General features: G+C 42.9%; 1 protein-coding gene across 1 annotated transcript in view; it reads left to right on the plus strand.

Moving 5' to 3' along the window:
- LOC142194074 (synaptotagmin-2-like) overlaps positions 1-21,678 on the plus strand; it is a 135,405-nt gene that overhangs the window by 16,528 nt on the left and 97,199 nt on the right. Inside the window, exon 3 of the mRNA XM_075263100.1 lies at positions 13,343-13,515. Coding sequence (XP_075119201.1) covers positions 13,343-13,515 — 173 coding nt within the window. The remainder of the gene's footprint in view (positions 1-13,342; positions 13,516-21,678) is intronic.

Raw genomic sequence — 21,678 nt, forward strand, 5'->3', positions numbered from 1 at the left:
AATGTGCTGCCCCGTGTCAGAAAGCTTGTTCTCAGTCACAGGTCATGGATCTTGCAACAGGATAATGACACAAAACACACAGCTAAAAACACCCAAGAATGGCTAAGAGGAAAATATTGGACTATTCTGAAGTGGACTTCTGTGAGCCATGACCTAAATCCTACTGAGAATCTTTGGAAAGAGCTGAAACATGCCGTCTGGAAAAAGCACCCTTCAAACCCGAGACAACTGGAGCAGTTTGCTCATGAGGAGTAGCCCAAAATACCTGTTGAGAGGTGCAGAAGTCTCATTGATACAGGAATCATTTGATTGCAGTGATTGCCTCAAAAGGTTGTGTAACAAAATATTAAGTTAAAGGGGCTCTATCAGCAAAATCATGCTGATAGAGCCCCACATATGCGTGAATAGCCTTTAAAAAGGCTATTCAGCACCGTAAATGTTATATTAAACTACCCACCAGTTTTAAAATAAAACCCTAAAAAAGAATGTGATCTACTTACATATCGTGCACGCTGGGCGGGCATTCAGGGTGCGCCGTCTTCTTCATCCACGCCTCTTCTTCCTCCGATGTCCTCCGGTCCCGTCCTCCTCCGGTGCTCGTGAACACTGATATTAAAAAAAATGGCCTGGGCGCCTGCGCAGTAGCATGCGGCTTCTACTACGGCTACTGCGCAGGCGCCCAGGCCATTTTTTTTTTATCAGTGTCAGTTCGCGAGCGTTGGAGGAGGATGGGACCGGAGGACATCGGAGGAAGAAGAGGCGTGGATGAAGAAGACGGCGCACCCTGAATGCCCGCCCAGCGTGCACGATGCGTAAGTAGATCACATTCTTTTTTAGGGTTTTATTTTAAAACTGGAGGGTAGTTTAATAATATGTGGGGCTCTATCAGCATGATTTTGCTGATAGAGCCCCTTTAAGGAAACCATCATTTCTGTTCAGCCCTGTTTCATGAGTTTTATTTATTTATTTTTTTAAATTCTGGCATATATGTGTGGAAGTAACATTTGTTACTATTGCAAGTAATTTGGTGAGTGATCGGACTAAGAGGCCGCTTCTATAGTAGATGATCTGATTGACTTAAGCATTCAACGATCCACAATAAAAACAACAGTTTGAAAAAATGATCTATGTAGACGAATATTATGTATATTCCCTAGAAGTAGAATTTAGACACCTAGAGTTTAGAAATCATACAGACCCCATTATAACGCCAAGCGGACACGAAGAACGGAAACCTGAACTATAGCGTGAACCTAGTGTTAGGTGTATACACATTAGCTATTGCTATTGTTGTATCATCAACAATAGCATCTCGGAGGGCAAATCTTACTTTCTTTCCAACCGCAATCCAGACTCCTGATTGACATGTTTATGTACAGAAAGCTATGATGTGAGAACTTTGGACATTTACGTTTTGCAAAATTTGTTTCCTGCAGACATAAAATTTCAGCATTCAAGCCCAAAGTGTCTCTCCATACCGAGGATCTTTAACAAGGTGAAGTGAATCCTTTAGAATAAAAAAAAAACCCAAAAACTATTTTATGCCCTTGTTCACATCAGCATTTGGATTCTGTCCGGGGGAGTCCACATGGGGACCCCCCCGAACGGAATACCAAAAGCAAGTGCAAGGGCTGGTGCAGTAAAAGCGCACGGACCCCATGGACTATAATGGGGTCCGTGTGCTTGCCACCAGATCTCCACATAGAACCTGTCCGCATGATTCATGCGGGCAGCGTGTGACAAGCACCCGGACCCCGTTATAGTCTATGGGGTCCATGTGCTTTTAATGCACAGCGCTTGCAATTGCTTTTGTATTCCGTTCGGGGGGGTCCCTGCTTTCCAAATCTCATGATTTTTATATGTCTCCGCTCTAAGAGCCTTATGAGGTCTTAATGTTTGCAGGACAAATTTTTCTTCATGATGCTACCATTCTGTACAATGTACTGGGAAGTTAGAAAAATATTCAGAATGGGGTGGATTTGAACAAAAAATGCATTTGTGCAACTTTCTTATGGGATTCGTTTTTACGCCGTTCACGGCGTTAAAATGTAAATAAAACCATATAAGTTAGGTATCCCCGGAATCAAACTGAAACATAGAATATAGTTGACATGTTATTTTAGCAATGCTAATGTATTGCAATGCATTGCAAAATACCAGGGCTTCTATTGCAGGCTACATAGAGTAGCCTGCAATGACAGGCCAGGCAGCCTTCACAAGGCTCTCTGTTGTCATGACAACAAGACCCAGGCCCAGAGCTTGCTCCAGGTGCCGGCGATCACTGGGAAAATGGCGCTTCAGTCAGCTTTGACCAAGGCGACATAGGGGTTAATGCCCATGATCGGTGCAGGTATAAAACAGTAGACACCCGGTGGCTATGGCGGCCACCCGGCTCCTGAGGGGCCGCCATGTTTAAACACCCTGCATCCACCATAATAAAACAGCAGATGTCAGGAAGGGGTTAAAATTATTATGGGAGGGGAAATAGCAAAAATACAGCGATTTGGCTCTTTTGATTTTTTTTTTTTTCCTGCTCTGGCGTTCAATGTATGGGAAAATTATTTTTGTATGATTGTAGACATTTTTGTATATTGTATGTATAATTTGCTTGCTTAATTTTATTATCTTTATTTTAAATGTAGGAAAAGGGGGTTATTTGAATTTTTAGAATTTTTTGATTTTTATATATTTTTTTTAAAAAAAAAAGATTTTATTTTTGTTTACTATTTAATTAGCCCCCTTAAAATCTATGGGACTTTTGCTACTTTCACTGGTTATAAACTAGCTGCAATAATAATAGCCCTATGGCAGGCCTGGGAGCCTTCAGAAGGCTCCTGGCTGCCATGGGAACAGGTCATATCCTGCAATCTCGCCGCAAGGGAGCAGCCTGAAATATCAAAGTTATGGGGCCCTGGGGAAACCTTTTTAACTTTGGGGCAGGTTGGGGGGGGGGGAGTAAATTTATATCCAATGCCCGTGATCAGAGTCCATTACAGCAGAGACCCAGGAGCTATGGTGGCAGCTCTGCAGCATTGCAGCCATTGTCTTTTAGACTCAACATCCACTGTAACAGTAGGGTAAGTGTCAGGAAGGGTCTAAAGCAGGAGTCTCAAACTCACGGCCTACGGGCCAACTGCAGCCCTCGGGACAATAGTTTGCAGCCCCCGGTGGACACTGGGTGTTTAACTATGGTGGCCACCCAGGAGTTGGGCGGCCACCATAGCTGCCAGGTGTCCGCACTGATCGGAGGCATTAACCCCTCCGGTGCCTCAGTCAAAGCTGACCGAAGCGCCATTTTCCTGGCGGCGCATGGGCGCCACCATTTTGCCGGTGATCGACGGCTCCCAGAGCATGCTCCAGGGACGACGTCACGTTCGCATGACAGCCGGCTCCCCGGCCTGTCTGCGGTAATTTTCTTTTGCAGGCTGCTCTATGCAACCTGCAAAAGAAATTACCATTTTTGCAATGTATTGCAATGCATTAGCATTGTAATGCATTGCATTAGTGATCAGACCCCCTGGGGGTCTAATAAATGCAAAAAAATAAAGTAAAAAAAAAAAGAAAAAAAAAAAAGAAAGAGTATTAAAAATTCAAATCACCCCCTTTCCCTAGAACACATATAAAAGTAGTTAAATACTGTGAAACACATACATGTGTTCTTGTGTCCAAAAACACCCGCTCTACAAATCTATAAAAATATTGGTCCTGTATGGTAAACGCTGTAGTGGGAAAAAAAATTCAAAAGTGCCAAACCTCCATTTTTTCATTGTTTTGCCTCTGATAAAAATTTAAATAAAAAATGATCAAAGCAATACCAATTCAATTCCACAAAATGATATAGCTAAAAAATACACCCAGCCCTGCAAAAAAAAGGCGCCCTATACATCCCCGTACACGTAAGTGTAATATTTGGCAAGTTTTAGAAAGAAAAAAAAACTTGCCACAGTTTTGGATTTTTGTTAAGGGGTTAAAATGTAAACAAAACCATATAAATTTGATATCTCCGGGTTGCTAATCTTAAAACATATCTACTGATATTGATAACACTGGAATGTTTTTGTAAGAGCTTTTTTTTTGGAAAACCTGATGCGGCCCAGCCTCACCCAGACTCTAGCTCCAGCAGCCCCCGGGTAAATTGAGTTTGAGACCCCTGATATAAGCCCATACACCCATAGGAGATGGAAAGAATAAAGATATGCAGGATTTCACAGAAAACAGGCAAAATTTGTTAATAGACTATATAACAAAATGTAATAATGACACAAATGCTGATAGAAAATCTAATTATGTTCAAAAGTTTAGATACACTTTAACAAAATTAAAAATCAGTTAAAAGGGTTTCCCCATGAAAGAAATTTATGCCATAATCGTCTGATAGATGCAGGTCCCCCACAGCCACAAAGTGGAATACCAAAGCAGAGCGGCACTCAACTGAGTTTTCTGCTGCTGATTAGTCCATGGTGAATAGAACTAATTAGCAGGTTGTCTCAAGACGCGGAATCTGTGGCAGAATTGATCCGGACACTTCTTTCTTCAGCATCCTTCTCCAATCTCTGCAATATAATGGGAAGCAGAATCTGCCTTTGATTTTGGGGCAGAATCTGCCAGAAAATCTGCAGCAATTTTCGCCACTTGACCAGGGAAGACAATGAGCAGAAGGAGGGACTGTTCTCTCTTCACACAATGAAAGGAGAGGGGAGGTACTGTTTTTCCTCACGGTCTCTATACTCTGCAATAGCTTTCTCTGTACACTGGTCTAAGATCCTTCTGCAAAATCTCACAGCTTACAATGTAAAGCAGTTACCGTATATACTCGAGTATAAGCCGAATTTTTCAGCCCAGTTTTTGTGCTGAAAAAGCCCCCCTCGGCTTATACTCAAGTCAGCAGTAAATTTTTTTTTTTTTTTTTTAGGAGGGGGGGGGGGGCAATATTAATGTATAGAATCTCCCATAAAATAGTGCAAAAATGAAAAAAAAAAACGATTTAAAAAAAATAAGAGTTCTAAATCCCTCCTTTCCCTAGAATAGATACAAAACTAGAAAATTACTGTGAAACACAAACACATTAGGTATCCCTGTGTGAAAGTGCCCGGTCTACTGAATATAGGGGATCTGCAGTGCTCCTGTTCTGTCGGGAAGGGGTTAATAGGAGCACTGCAGATCCCCTATATTCAGCCAGACTGAATTCCAAGTGGGGGAAAATAAAACAGTCCTCAAGCTAAGGGAAGGGGCAGACAGACAACCAAAACACCCCCTCCCCTTTCCCAGCATCCAACATCTACTGCACCCAAAAACTCCGACCATTTAAATTTTTGAAATTTTCCAGTAGCTCCTGCATTTCCCCCCCTAGGCTTATACTCGAGTCAATAAGTTTTCCCAGTTTTTTGTGGTAAAATTAGAGGGGTCGGCTTATATTCGGGTCGGCTTATACTCGAGTATATACTGTCAAGGTGGTCCTCAAGTCAGACCAATAGGTATATTGGATGGATTCCAAATTACGTCACACTCCGGAGCGTCAGTGATGCAATGACACAGAAACAAGTTGAATCTGGGCTAAAGCATACTTTATTGAACAAATCATCTCTTCTTATACCCAAAGAAGTGGGCGTACATACAGGGTGTATTATAGAGTAATCATTAACTTGGTAGGCGTATATGGGTGTGTCATTGAGTAATCATTACCCGTTAGGATTCAGCAATTTCTATACATGAGTATTACAAGAATATCCCACCTCTAATCATGAATATTCTAACTGTTCTGACATCTGATGATGAGGTTAACTCAGTGCGCATTACGTAGTGTATGTTTTAGTCACCTTACCGCGTGGCATAACAAAGTCTATTTTAATAACCATCTTATCACTTTATTCCAGCCACTTTATTACTCTGTTTATTATGGGGTGCGGCATTATGTCTGCAAATATTCTGATTAATATGGAATATGTGTCAAGCTGACCTGGAGATGCATGTTACAATCTTAAGTTATTGACAGAATGTATACACATATAGGGAATATATATGAACGTATTGATTTCCCTATCAATACGGTAAGTGCTTTTAGATGCTTAGGTCATTACAGATATTAGACACAGGTAGCAGGCACTTTTCATGACCGTGCTTATAGATTTTCTTTTTTTTCTATGGTGCAAATCATTTTAGCTGCACCATGCCCTATATTTGCTGTCCGGTGTCCCTGGATCTCCTTTATAATTGTCACCTGATCTTTTCTTAGCTATTTTACATTTACACCTGGCAAAATTACAATGTGAATCCATATTACTAGCAGTAGATAGGGGAGGAGGCAGACTTATATGTGCCCCCTGTCTCAGAGAAAAATGTAAAATGTGCTGCAGCATTAATGGGGCTATTAGCAGCCGAAAAACTCTTGAGAAACTCATGTATAAAGGCTTATGCAATTATAGACCAATCTCAAGGTGCAGGTGCCTTTCACAGACAGTCAGTGCAGAGGACTTGGCCACCTATTTCTATGACAAGATTGATAAGATCCATCAGGAAATAACTGCCCAATCCCCATGCAGCATTGATTCCCTCACCAACTGCACTTCATCCTGTTCATTCTCATCTTTTCAACCAGTAACAGAAGAGGAAATCTCTCAGCTCATTTATTCCTCCCACCCTACAATCTGTAGTATACAATCTCCAGTAGACCATTTCCCCTCACACCTTCTCCAGTGTCTTTCTCTCTTCTTTCCCTCCTCTTTCAAACATTCTGTCATAACCCCACTACTGAAGAAATCCTCACTTGTCCTGTCCTGTGCTGCTATCGACCTGTCTGTAAACTCTGCTTCATCTCAAAAATCTTGGAACATTTGGTCTAGTCTTGTTTAATCTGCTATCTTTCCGCTAACTCTCTTCTTGACCCCTTATAATCTGGCTTCCACACTCTGCAACCTAATGAACAGCACTCATAAAAGTCTTCAATGATCTAATGACAGCTAAATATAATGGTGACTATTATTTTCTTATTCTTCTGGATCCCTCAGCAGTATTTGACACTGTTCACAATCAACTTCTCCTCACTGTGCTCCACTCTGTTGGCCTCACAGACACTACACTCTCTTGGTTCTCCTCTTATGTTTCAGACCACACTTTTAGTGTATCATTTGCAGACTCTGTCTCCTCCTCTCTTCCCTTTGCTGTTGGGATTCCTCAGGACTCGGTCCTAGGCCCCTTGGTCATGTCTTCTCTTTTTCTAAAACGGAATCTCTCAAAGAAAGAACTACTGCTGTTTCCATCATTTAACAGATCTATCTTTGATATCTCCATTGCAGTCTCCAGCCTTATCTTAACTACTAGGCAACATGCCTGCTGCCTCAGGGTTATAATTGACTCACCCCCCATATCCAATCACGCTAATGTCATCTCCAACTCAAAAACGTCTCCAGAAATTGCCCTTTCCTTACCACAGATACATTAAAGACCCTTGTTGTCTCTCTGATTTACTCTCGCCTTGACTACTGTAACTCTACAGTCTATCCTGAATGCAGTGGGCAGGCTCGTCTATTAGTCTAGACCAGGGGTGCTCACACTTTTTCAGCGTGTGAGCTACTTTATTAGCTGACCAAGGCAAAAGATCTACTAGGGCCTATGGGCAGGGCCGTGCGGGCTTGTGGGCGGACGTGTATGTGGGTGGGGCCGGGCATGTGGGCGGGGCCGGGCGGATCGTGAGAGCAGGAGACAGCGGCGTTCTGTGGCCGCCCAGGGATCTCTGGTGTCTGTTTGTTCACAGCGCAGGCAGAGAGTTATCTCTGGACGCTGGCAGGCTGGGGCTGCGGCAGCCCCGTCTGCCAGTGCCCGGAGATAACTCTCAGCCTGCACTGTGAACAAGCAGACACCGGGAATCCCTGCATCCCGCGATCGATCCATACGTCCTTTGCGATCTACCAGTAGATCGTGATCGACGTATTGGGCACCCCTGGTCTAGACACTACAGTGATACCTCTATCCTGTGTCAGCCACTACATTGGCTGTCTATTCGATACAGAATACAATATAAACTTATCACCCTCACCCACAAGATTTTCCATAATGCACCTCCCTACATTTCCTCCCTCATCTCTATTGTCCAACCCGTGCTCTCCATTCACTCAATGACCTAAGACTAACATCCTCTATTATCAGAACCTACCCCTCCTGTGTCCTAAACTTTTCCTGCGTTGCATCACTTCTCTGGAATGCTCTATCCTAGACAATCTGTCTGGGGTAGAGCAGACAGATTGTCTGGGGTAGAGACAGATTGTCTGGGGTCCAAATTTCTCCAGCTTCAAGCGCAATCTTACATCTCTTATACATCTTATACAAACTTATACATCTCTTCAGACAGGCCTATCACAATTCTCAATGTAATCCCTACCACAGTTAGAATTCATAAAACCTCCTCTGTTCCTGCTCGCACATTACCTCATAGGATATGATGTTGTATCGGACTGTAACTTTATATGTCCAGGCACCATCTGCACATTAAGGCTGGTCTTAGACAACCGTAATTTAAGTCCACAAATGGTCCGCAATTGCGGATTTTCAATTGTGTACCATTTGCGGACACAGTATATTCAGTGTGGCCTCTTACGCCACTGGATATTTTATCCATGGTGTGCTGTGCCGTGACCGAGGTCCGCACTGAATAGAGCAGGTCTGCAAAGGCCGTGAATTCAAGGCACTGCACGGACTTGCCCATAGAACTCTATGGGCGAGTGCGGCAGGACACAGGTGTCTGCAATGTCTATATCCAATGTCTATTAGTAGTGTTGCTGATCAGCAACTTACAGACCGTAAAACCAATATGGTCGTGTAAGACCAGCCTTAAGGACACTGACTGGTGACTGTTCATACATATTATATTTATTTACTTTTTTTTGTGTAATGAAATAAACTCCACTGTATAAGATATGCTATCTCCTATGCAGTCCCTGCTTTCTCTTGTGTCACATGCTCTACCTCAACTAACACCATACAGTGTTTAAACTTAAAATACATGACATAGTCAACAGGGTGAAGAAGTAAAGTAACTGGGAAGATAACTTTAGTAGTATGTAGTATAGCAGCATAGAAGTTAGCATAAATGATCTTAGAGGGTGAAAGAGTAATGCACAGTCCTGTATATGATCGAGTGACCTTGCAGTATACCATCACGTAGTGGAATGAGTTGGGGGGATATCGTCACTCCATAGGGAGAGACCACCATTTAGGTGTGTGGAGTTTTATTAAGCCATTAGTGTTCCACTGTGCAAGGGAACATGGGAAGAATATGCAAATCTGACTTCCATGATGTAATTAGGAAGTCAGTGCCTCAGTCATGCACACCAATAGAGGGCACTTCCATCTTTCATGATGTAATTAAGGAAAAATATCTTTGTACCATGTTAGCCAGTGGATATGCAATAAAAAAATTTTTTGACAGAAGTCCTCAGCAGTTGATACCTTTATTAATGGCTAACTTAAAAAAATGATGCCATATTGTGAGCTTTCGGGATATTAAAGCTATCCATTCATCAGGCTGGTATAACACAATATCTGAAGGCAGGCATATTTATACAGGAATAGAGTGTTAGATGCAAAATAGATGGAAAGCAGAACATGCAAATAGACAGTTCAAAAAAACATATATATAAGTTATGGCTCCTTTGATCAGTCACGTGGTGTCTAGTTGTTGTAAAACATCATAAAACCCTGTGACTGGTTTAACCCCATTTGGAGTGTGTCAAAGGTCATCATGAGTTTAATGAGTTTAATCACATAATGAGTTTAATCACATCATGAGGATATGGGAATTTAAACTCATTTAAAATCTCCACACCATCGAAGAACGTGGCCTGGATGTTTTTTTTTTTTTTTCTCAAGTGGCTATGACAGGGAACATCTTGAGCCATGCTGGATCTGCCCTGGCTTCTGTGAAGCAGCTGTCCTCTGCCTCTTGTGGCAGAGAGGACAGTTCCTCCAAGAGGCTACCAACTGCCATCCGGTCAACACCCACCAGGGGTACACCCTCCAAGGTGCAGGACACCTTAATGGCATCCCCTCGCCAAACAACCACCACTGAGGGGCCTAGTGTCACCAGGAGGGACAAGTATAGGCGCATGTTGCGGGAATACCTGGCTGGCCACAGCCCTGTCCTCTCCGATCCCTCTACGCCCTACACTTATTGAGTGTCAAAGTTGGACTTGTGGCTGGAACTTGCGCTTTACGCCTTGGAGGTGCTATCCTGCCCTGCCGCCAGGAAAGGGTCTTCAGCGCAGCCGGTGGCATCATCACCGATAAGCGCAGCTGACAGTGCTGATGCTGATCAAAATGAACTGCCACTGGATTGACCCATCATTTGCATGTCCACCAGTGTCAAGCACCCCAACATGAAGTTGCATGTGTGTGCTCCAGCTCTTCAGTTCCTCCTCCACCATCACAGTTGAAAAACAAAATTTAAAATCACCCCATTAAGGCCCACCTCAAGGGCCTAATATTATGCTCTGACAAGGCTCTATTCATCCATAGAGCATAATATTAGGCTCCTTGAAGGCTCAATTCATACCAGGAGCATAATATTATGCTCCTAAAAGGCTCAATTCATCCCATCGGAGCATAATATTATGCTCCTACAATCCTCAATTCATCCCAAGAGCCAAAAACTAAAACTCTGCTGTTTAAAGGCTCAATTCACCCAAAGGGCCAAAAACTAAAACTCTGCTGCTACAAGGCTCAACTCACCCAAAGGGCCAAAAACTATGCTAGTTAGAGGCTCAATTCACCCAAAGGGCCAAAAACTAACCTGGTTAGAGGCTCAACTCACCTAAAGGGCCAAAAACTATGCTGGTTAGAGGCTCAATCCACCCAAAAGGCTAAAATCTAAGCTGGTTAGAGGCTCAACTCACCCAAAGGGCCAAAAACTATGCTGGTTAGAGGCTGAATCCACCCAAAGGGCCAAAAACTAAGCTGGTTAGAGGCTCAACTCACCCAAAGGGACAAAAACTAAGCTGGTTAGAGGCTCAATCCACCCAAAGGGCCAAAAACTAAGCTGTTTAGAGGTCATGCTCTTCGGAGATTGGCAGCTGGCTACCTCCTCTCCCCTTTTTTTCACAGTGCAACCGGACTTCATCAAGTCTCTGGCCTTACTATAACTCCTAGGCAGCATGCCCGCTGCCTTGGGGTTGTGTTTGACTCAGACCTTTCCTTCACCTCCCATATCCAATTACTCTCACACTCATGTCACCTACACCTCAAAAACATCTCCAGAATACGTCTTTTCCTTACCAGAGATACATTAAAGACATTTATTGTCGCTCTGATTCATTATCGCCTTGACTACTGTAACTCCTTACTAATCAGTCTTCTCCTTACTAAACTCTCCCCTCTATAATTTATTCTGAATGCAGCGGCCAGGCCCATCTATCAGGCTAGACACTACAGCGATGCCTCTGGTCTGTGCCAGTCGCTACATTGGCTGCCTATTTATCATAGAATAAAATATAAAGTTATTACCCTCATCCACAAGGCTCTCCATAATGCTGCACCTCTCTGCATTTCCTCCCTCATCTCTGTCTACCACCCAATTCGTGCTCTCCGTTCACTCAATGACCTAACACTTACATCCTCTATTATCAGAACTTCCCACGCTCGCGTACAAGACTTCTCCCGAGTTGCACCACTTCTCTGGAATGCTTTATCTGGAAAATCAGATTAACTCCCAATTTCTACTGCTTTAAGCGTAAACTAAAGGTGCATCTTTTCAGACAGGCCTATCACAATTCCTAATGTAATCCCTTCCGTACTGTAATTAGAATCCCTAAAATTAACCCTTCTCTGTTCCAGATCCCACATTACTCCACATGATATGATGCCATTTCAGGCTAACTTTATATGTCCAAGCACCATCCACATGTTAAAGGACATGACTGGTAACGGCTCATAAAGTTTTTTGTGTGTCTAATGACAGTAACCTCTATTACAAAATTGTCTGACCTCTGTATAAGAAATGCTGCCTCCGATGCCGCCCCTGCTACCTCTTGTGTCACCCCCCTACCTCCTAGATTGTAAGCTCTTGCGAGCAGGGCCCTCAGTCCCATTGTGTAAAATGACTATTTCTTTGTAATGTATCTTTTTGTTTGTATTTGAACCCTACAAATTGTACAGTGCTGCAGAATATGTTGGTGCTATAAATAAAATTTGTTATTATTATTATTATTATTATAAAGTTCTGTACCCTGATAATTGTATGCGCTGTGGAATTGTGAAGCACCTTATTGGTGTTATTATATACTGCATATGAGGTCAATTATAATCACAGACTGAGTGAGACCCATTTTTTAAAATTTGTGCATGCTCTATCTTGGTCAATTTTTCCCCTGGGCCCATAAAAATCATGAATACAGTACGTGTGCTGTCCTCCTTTCAAAGATTTGCAGACATTGAGAAGGATATGAAATTATTTTGTAAAAAAGTTGATGCGTTATTCAACAGATCAACCACAGGTATCACACTGCTTGCAAATTAGCATAATATGATGAATTATCATGATTATCAGAATAGCTTGAATATCATGGACCTGGAATGGGTTTCGAACCCCATTATAGTCTATGGGGGGGAAATGCTCGTTTCAGGGTAGGCAATATTCGATCAAATTCTACTTACCAAGTCCATGAGTGAGGGTCGGGCTGGATTCTTCTCCCTGCGCAGCGTCCCCGCGTCCTCTTCCGGCCTTCAATTCACTCTGCTAGGCATCGGGCCTAGGCAGAGCCAATTGCGCATGCGCGGGCATGCGCAGTCGGCTCTGCCCAGGCCCGATGCCTAAGCAGAGTGAATTCAGAGCCGGAAGAGGACGCGGGAACGCTGCGCAGGGAGAAGACTTCTAAAGGTAAGAGAAGAACCAGCGTTGATTGGCAATGTATAGCATTCTGCCAATCAACGCTGGTTCTGCATCGAATCCTAACTTCGAACAGCTAGTAGTGTTCGATCGAGTACGAGTATTTTGAATACCGTAGTATTCAATCGAATACCTACTCGATCGAATACTACTTGCTCATCTCTAGTATCTATGCTTTGTTAGTGGCAATGCGAGTGTTTATTTTTTTAAATGGATCCATATTGCTGTTCCTTTTTTATACAGCATGTCCTATTCTTGCCCTTTTTTACTGAAGACTTACTCCATTGAAAAATAGATGAAAAATAAATGAAAATGGAAGCAAAATGGACATTTAAAAAAAGATGTGTGCATGAGCCATTAGGGTATCATATAGAGATGCCTACAACAATAATAAATCATGTATCTGTAGCATGCCATTTTAAAAGCTTATTTGATAACATTCTGTTTTTCACTGTACCTTCTTACTTATAGTGCCTCCGTGGGCCATCATAGCTATAGCAGTGGTAGCTGGGCTATTGATCATCACCTGCTGCTTTTGTATATGTAAGAAATGCTGCTGCAAAAAGAAGAAAGGCAAAAAAGAGAAAGGAAAAGGCATGAAAAATGCACTGAACATGAAGGATATGAAAGGATCTGGCGGGCAGGTAACAAGACCCTATGCCTATGGTTTTACCATAATATCTACTAACAAATTGCAAAACTATAATCATTGGGGAGAATTTACTAAGGGATATATGCCAGAAAATTATCATAGAAGTGTCGTCTTTGGTGCCTGATTTGTACTATTGATGCAAGTCTTTGTCCGTTTTCTATCTTGCTCACCACTTTTTAAAACAGTAGGCAGAGCAGGGTTGAGCTGGGATCCTGGGGGAGCCAAGGATGCCTTGGTATGTCAGATTAACTATAACACTTGGCCGTAAACTGGTGTAAATTATAACTGAAATATATGTCATTCATTGAAATTAACCAGCATTATTAAGAGGTTGAAGGCTCCCTGTAATTCTGGTACGTCTTCTGCCAACAAAGGAATTGATTGACACTATCATAGGAAGCATCATTCTTAAACCATTACCCCATTATACTCACCTACCACTACTTTGAGGCCAAGGCCCCATGTAACAGGCCACAGCAAATAAGCGCTGTGAGAAAAGCCATGGCGGCAACGCATCAAGGTTTTTCCCTCAGCAATTTTCATAGAAATTCTGCAGCGGTATAAGGTAGGTATAATTGACATGCTGTAATTTCCAAAACTACGTGTCCTCTGCGCATATTTTTCTGCAGTGTGTGGATGGGAGTCAATATGCAGGTACTATAAAATGCTTTGTTTTTTTCTGCAGCATTTACACTGTAGCCAAACCACTGCTTTTACAGCACATGGGGCCCTGGCCTAAAGGGATTTTCTAAGATTTTTTTTTTTTTAAAGACAGACAAAAAATGTGCTGAAATAAATTGTAATGGTCCAGGTCTGGTTCAGAGTCATTAATTACAACCACTTGTGGTAATTGCTGATAACTTAGTCAAGAGGAAGCCAATGGTCGATACACAGGATGAGCAGCAGTATTAGAGCAGAGCAGGAGAAACTAGCTACACGCTGACAGCACAATAATCTTGCAAAGCAAGAATTGCAAGGCTGGGTTTAAATAGGATGCTCAGGGAACAGGATGGAGCAAATCAGTGAGGCGGGAACTGATATGAGACATCGGGAACTAGGCGTCAGATCAGCACAGGAGCACAAATGGAAGAGTTGCAGCCTGGGACACTGAAGTCCCTGGGTTCATGTCCTGACATAAGTTTGAGATCACCTAAAAATTTGCTAACATTTTGCTGAATTGTTTGAGCGATACAGTCTTTTTCTTACTGGTACTGATCCTGTACTGTTCATTATCAACATGAGTTCAGTTGTAAACCACACAAATGCTTGATCATCAACATCATTCAGGGTCCTGCCTAAGCTGTGTGCACATTATGTTTTTGCCCAAAAATCGTAAAAACAGCATTTTTGAACAGAGTATATTGAGTTTGTTTTCCGATACAGATACGTATTTTTTAAGCAAAAATGCACTGTGTGAACACAACCTTACTGGGAAATGAGGCTTACGCGTTTCGAACACTGGTTGTGTTCTTATTCATAGCCAATTTCCTGCCCTTAGTCACATTTTCTTAGTCCCTGAAAACCCCATTAATTATACAAAACAGCTTTGGAATATTTTTGCATTAAAAACTATATTTTACCTCTTTCTCTATGTTCACATCTGCGCTTGGGTTTCCGTTCTTTGGTCTACTTGGGGATCTGAAAAACAGAAACCCAATCCACTTAAAAAGTGGTTAGTCGTGGAAACTATAACAAGACTATAATGGGGTCTGCGGGTTTCTGCCCGAAAATGTGGAATGAAAAGTCCTGCTTGCAGAACTTTTCTTGCCACATTTTTCAATCCGATTCAGGAACGAAATCTCGGAATATAGAGCAAATTCTGGTGTGAATCCAGCCCTTGTTTTTCACAGCCCCTTGCCATATGTAGTTCAAGTCTTATTGGTGTAATAGAAGGAATCTCTTACTTTATATGTTTAAAGGGATCTTATCATTAGAATCCCTTTTTTTCCCTAACATGTAGGAATAGCCTTAAGAAATTCCTATTCTTCTCCTACCTTTAGATGTCTTCTCCGTGCCACCATTTGGTACATATTCTGTTTTCCATCTTTATGCACATGAGTTCTCTTGCAACACTCTGGGCGGTCCCCAGCGCTCAAACAGCACTGGGGGCGTCCCCAATGCTGTGAGAGAACTCTCCAGCGCCGCATCCATCTTCTTCAGGAACCGGCCTCTTCGTGTCGTCTTCTGGCCTGGCTTTCAACCTTCTACGCTGTTTGAGCGCTGGGGACTGCCTCCAGTGCCGCGAGAGAACTCATTTTCATAAAGATGGAAAACGGAATATCTACCGAATGGCGGCACGGAGAAGACATCTAAGGTAGAAGAATAGCCTTTCTTAAGGCTATTCCTACGAGTTATTTAGAAAAAAAGGGATTCTAATGATAGGATCCTTTTAAAAGCATACCTCCAATTTTACCAACCAACAACTTTTTATAAATGAATAGTACCAGTGAATATAAAATCATTGCAATATATTATTATAAAAATATGGGGTTTTACTTTCAACTTTTCAAGCAGAGTTACTTCCTATATATTAGTATTTGAAGAGGGGAGGGGGGGAGGGTGAAAAGGCTTCAAGAAAAGACACTCTAATAATTGCTATTATTATGCTACTCTGTACTGTTTTAACACTGCTAGGCTACCAGTGCACAGAATGAGGCGATAAATCAATTAACTAGCTCCCCCTCCCTTCTTTATAGAGTTGTATGTATGAGACTGGATAAGGAAAGAGACGTAATCTTATGTAAACTGTCTGATTGAAAAGGAGCAGGAGAACAGTTTCTTGTATTCAAATACCTGATTCATTTATAAAAAATAATTGTTTATAACTGGAGGTTATGCTTTAATTTCTCCTTTACCTGCATGGTTTTGCAGGTAAAACATCTCTCACATTGAAAATATATTGCATTCTGCTTATTAGCTTAATAGTCAAGTGATTGAACTTACTTAGAGACAGCTACCCTATTTGCATTGCCATACAGGAATGTCTGTCAGTCTAGACCAGTCTTTCTCAAAGTGGGCGATAACGCCCCCTTGTGGGCGCTGGAGGCCTATAGGGGGGCAGTAAAGGGTACAGAGAAGATTGGGGGGGCGTTGAAGCAGTTTAGGGGGGCGATGGCTAATTTAAAGGGGTTGTCCCATCACAAGGATCCTATCTATACTGCTTGTTAATGTGGATGTAAGACTTTTCCTAAATACACTGCTTCAGCAAAACTGCTTTGTTTGTCCACTATCTTACTTTATTCACTTCATTATGGACACTAGCACCTGGCCCCCTGCTCATTGCTGAGGGAGCCACATGACTTAGCTCCCTGCTGTGTGGGGGGAGAGAGGGGGGGGGGGGTGCTGAGTGTACGGAGCCAGTCTGTGTCTGCACCACACATACACATCACATACACATCACCTAGCTCCCTGCTGTGAGATAGAGGGGTGTGTGTGGAAAAAGTGCTGCTTTCTTATATAAAGCAGTCTAAATCCTACTGGGCTAAAGGATCTGGTCTCTCTGTTCACTAGGATAAAGCTTTATTATATAGAGCAGGCTGCTAGTGGGCAGAGGAGCCAGGTCCTTTAGGAAACTCCGTACAAGGTAAATCCAAGTCTTATTTTCACATGACACACATAATTTAATTATTAACATAATGACTGTGATTGTGATTCTTAAGATGTAGTAAAGTAAAAAAAAAAATGGGGGGGGGGGGGCGCTAGAAAATAATTAATTCTCGAAGTGGGCGGTAGACAAAATAAGTTTGAGAACCTCTGGTCTAGACTTAAGATAAGCAGTGTTTAAAGTTAATTAAATAGCTAAGCCTAACTAATGTGTCTGTGTTCAGGCCAGGAAACATGAATTGTGAATTCTCCCTTAAGGGTAGTTGCACTTGAAAGAGTTTCAAAAAGTCCATAAAAAATTGTCCTGCACTTTTCATTGAATCGAGGGATCCGTGACAACAGCCAAAATAGGACATGGCCTATATTTTGACTATGCACACACATATGATACACAGCCCAATGCTCGACAGGAGTGCACGGATACCATCCTCCAGGTAAGTACCAAACCATGAAAAAACACGAAAAAAATGTGGTATCCAGCACTTGGTGATGTTCTTAGTTTAAAACATAACTTTTAATTCGAAATCCAAATTGTCCATAAAAACTTCTACAAGACATCGAGTAGACATAAAAAATACAGAGACATACCAGACTGGACGACACTAACACGACATACCAACCTTCTGACACGTTTTGGGGCAGAGCCCCTTAGTCATAGCGATAACAGGCCAAGTGATCAAATGAGTTTATATACCCCTCACGGATGTAACACGTCCATGATTGAAGTGTAACCGAAACACCTGGTCTAAGTTGCAATCAGCGTCACTAAACAAATTCAACAATGTGAACATCAATACATAAAACACATGAATACATAAATAAACACTGAAAACATTAGGTATATCCTGTAATATCCTTCTCCTGCCTTAGCTCCTTCTCCTGCACCATCATGCGCCTCTTTACAGCAGCCCACCATCTCCCAGACTTTTGAGTGCAGGCAAAAAATACAGCGCTGCCCACCCCCATGCACAAGCCTTAAACGCGCATATCTCCAAGCTCCTGGCCCAAGCGATGTTGCCGTTCCGGCTTGTGGAAACTCAGGATGGCAAGTGCGGCACCTCGCTATGCCGTCCCTAGCCGTCACTACTTCTCCCGCTGTGCCGTCCTCGCCTTGCACCAGCACGTGTCATGCAACATCAGGCAGGCCCAAAGTTTCGCGATTTGCAAAAAGATCCACTTGACCACCGATGCGTGGACAAGTGCATGCGGACAGGGATGCTACATTTCACCGACGGCACACTGGGTGAATGTAGTTGAGGCTGGGACCGGGTCATAAACTGGGGTGGTCTATCTGATTTACATTCCTGGCAGGGGCTCTGAACCACCACCCTCCTTCTCCACCTCCGCCATCACATCGACCTCAGCTACCTGCTGGAAACGCTGCACTGGCGTGGGGAGACGTCAGCAGGCCGTGCTGAAGTTCATCAACTTGGGGGACAGACAGCACACTGCCTCTGAGGTGAGCGATGCCCTCCTCGATGAGGCGTTGACATGGTTTTCACCGCTGTACCTGGGCCCAAGCATGGTCGTGTGTGATAACAGCCGGAACCTGGTAGCAGCTCTGGAGCTTGCCAACCTCCAACACGTTGCATACCTGGCCCACATGTTCAAATTAGTGGTGCTACGGTTTTTAAAGTGTGGTCAAAGTGCGCTTGTGCGCCCACTTTCGCAAGTCTACAGTAGCCGCTGCTAGCAACGCCTCCATCTGCCAGAACACCGGCTGATGTGCGACGTCCCCACATGCTGGAACTTGACATACCACATGTTGAGTAGAGTGTGTGAGCAGCAGAGACCCTTGATGGAGTACCATCTCCAAAACCCAAGGGTTCCTCAGAGTCAGCTCCCGCAGTTTCTGCACCATGAGTGGCCATGGATGGCAGACTTATGCGAGATCTTGCGTGTCTTTGAGGAGTCAACCATGAGGGTCAGCTGTGACGACGCACTCGTGAGTGTCACAATCCCGCTCCTGTGTATGATGCGAGAATCCACCAACGGTCCAATCAGCTGATCCGATCAGCTGCTAGGCAGAATATTTAAAACAGTCAGAACCTGCTCACGCCTCACACGGTCCAATCAGCTGTTAGACACCTGCTGCTAGGCAGACTTGCAGAACCTTCTGGATGATCTGAACTGGAGGCATAGCTGACCCAAATTGACCTTAGCTCAGGTAGAACCACCTGAGAAAAACAAATAGGGGAGGAGAGAGAAGAACCAGATGATACCAATAATAACCACATTATTGAACTGGTCTCAAAACACCATGGGCCTCATTCACAAATTGCTCCTGAGGCCTAACATTACCAGAGGATCAGTATCTCTAGAGGCAATTGAGTGAGCTTGCTAACTGCCACCACCTCTTGTAAGACCTGCAGCTAATTTAGATTTCTTACACCTTGCCATGAAGGACACATGTTTGTAAAACTGAGATCCAAGCCAACATGGCGATTAATAGTTCTCTGTCGGCTCTGTAGCTTTCTGACAGATATATGAATGCCCAATAAACCAAAATTTGGGCAAAGAGAGACCTTCAGTGAGGAAGAGAAACATAAACGTTCAACAAATTAGATCAGATGTAACGCCAACAACAGTTGATTTTCATCTGCCAAGCCATTTCACCTCTGCTTCCAGCAACCCTGCCAAATCCAAAAGGAGGAAAGGTTGACAAGAATTCTGAAGGATTTACTCTGTACACTGCCAAACATGTAGAATCAAAATTTAGTAAGTGAAGAACCATCACAATGGCATAAATATTGGTAAGCCAACAGGCTTGTGATAATGAATTTCGACACAAAGAAAATAATTGGTAACCCAAAATTAATGAATGAAAGCCAAGACCTGTGTCCATAGACATTAGTCTTTGACTTGCAGATTATTACTTTCACCTGAACCAATAATAAAAACACATTGTCTGCTAACAGCTCAGAGGAACCATTGTGAGACAGAGGACCTAGTTCATTGATACACAAAATGAGAAAAAAGCTAAAGGAAAAACACATCATAGCAGGGGGAACTCAAATTCTGAAGAACAAACCTGAACAGCAGTCGTGAACAACTGATGAAGCAATGTGACTGAATTCAATTTATTTATATAGCGCTAACATATTCCGCAGCATTTTACAAATTGTAGGGTTCAAGTACAGACAAAATGATACATTACAGAGTAATAGTCAATTCACACAATGGGACTGAGGGCCCTGCTCATAAGAGCTTACAATGTATGAGGTAGAGGTGGTGACACAAGAGGCAGCAGGGGCGACATTGGAGATAGCATTGCTTATACAGAGGTCTAGACATTTTTGCGATAGAGATTACTAATATTACACATATATAAAGCTGTACAAGCCATCACCAGTCTGTGTTTTTTAAAGTGCACACGGTGCCTGAACATATAAAATTACTGTCTGAAATGGCATGATATCCTGTGGCGTAATGCGGGAGCCTGAACAGAGGTGGGTTAGATTTAGGAATTCCAATTTTAGAAGAGATTAGATTAGGAATTGTAATAGGCCTGTCTGAAAAGATGTGCCTTTAGTTTGCACTTGCAGCTGTAGAAATTGAGTGTTATTTTGATTGGGGTAGAGCATTCCAGAGAAGTGGTGCAACTCGGAAGAACTCTTGCATACGGGAGTGAGAAGTTCTGCTAATAGAGAATGTTAGTCTTAGGTCACTGAGTGAACAGAAAGCTGGGGTTGGGCGATAGAGAGAGATGAGGGAGGAGATGTAGGTAGGTGCAGCATTATGGAGAGCCTTGTGGATGAGCGTGATAAGTTTATATTGTGTACTGTATTGAATAGGCGGCCAGTGTAGTGACTGAAACAGACCCAAAGTCATCACTGTAGCATCTAGACTGATAGATGAGCCTGGCCACTGCATTTGGATTAGATTTTAGAAGGGAGAGTTTAGTAAAGGGAAGATCAATTAGTAAGCAATTACATTAGTCAAGGCGAGAGTGAATCAGTGCAACAATAAGTATCTTTGATGTGTTTGTGGTAAGGAAAGGGCGGATTCTGGAGATGTTTTTGAGGTGGAGATGACATGAGCGTGCAAGTGATTGGATATGGGGGATGAAGTAAAAGTCTGAGTTGATCATAACCCCGAGGCAGCGGGAATACTGCCTACTAGTTATAGTAAGGACGGACACTGCAATGGAGATATCAAGGACAGATCTATTAAATGTTGGAAAGATCAATAGTTCAGTCTTTGAGAAATTCATTTTCAGATAGAGCAAATACATGATATTTCAAAAAGCAGAGAGACAGTCACTGGTGTTCTGTATTAGTGCGGGGGTGATGTCAAGGAATGACATATATAATTGGGTGTCATCAGCATAAAGATGGCAATGGTGGCCAAATCTGGTGATGGTTTGTTCAGTGGGGGCTTTGTAGAGAGAGGAGAGCAGGGGACCTAGGACCGAGGCCCGAGGAATCCCAATGGCAAGGGGAAGAGACAGAGCCCGCAAATGATACACTGAAAGTGCAGTCTGAGAGATAAGAGGAGAACCAGGAGAGCGCGGTGTCCATAAGGCTGACAGAGAAGAATTAGTAAATTTAGA

The sequence above is a fragment of the Leptodactylus fuscus genome, chromosome 2 (genome assembly GCF_031893055.1).
Source record: "Leptodactylus fuscus isolate aLepFus1 chromosome 2, aLepFus1.hap2, whole genome shotgun sequence".
Lineage (NCBI taxonomy): Eukaryota > Metazoa > Chordata > Amphibia > Anura > Leptodactylidae > Leptodactylus > Leptodactylus fuscus.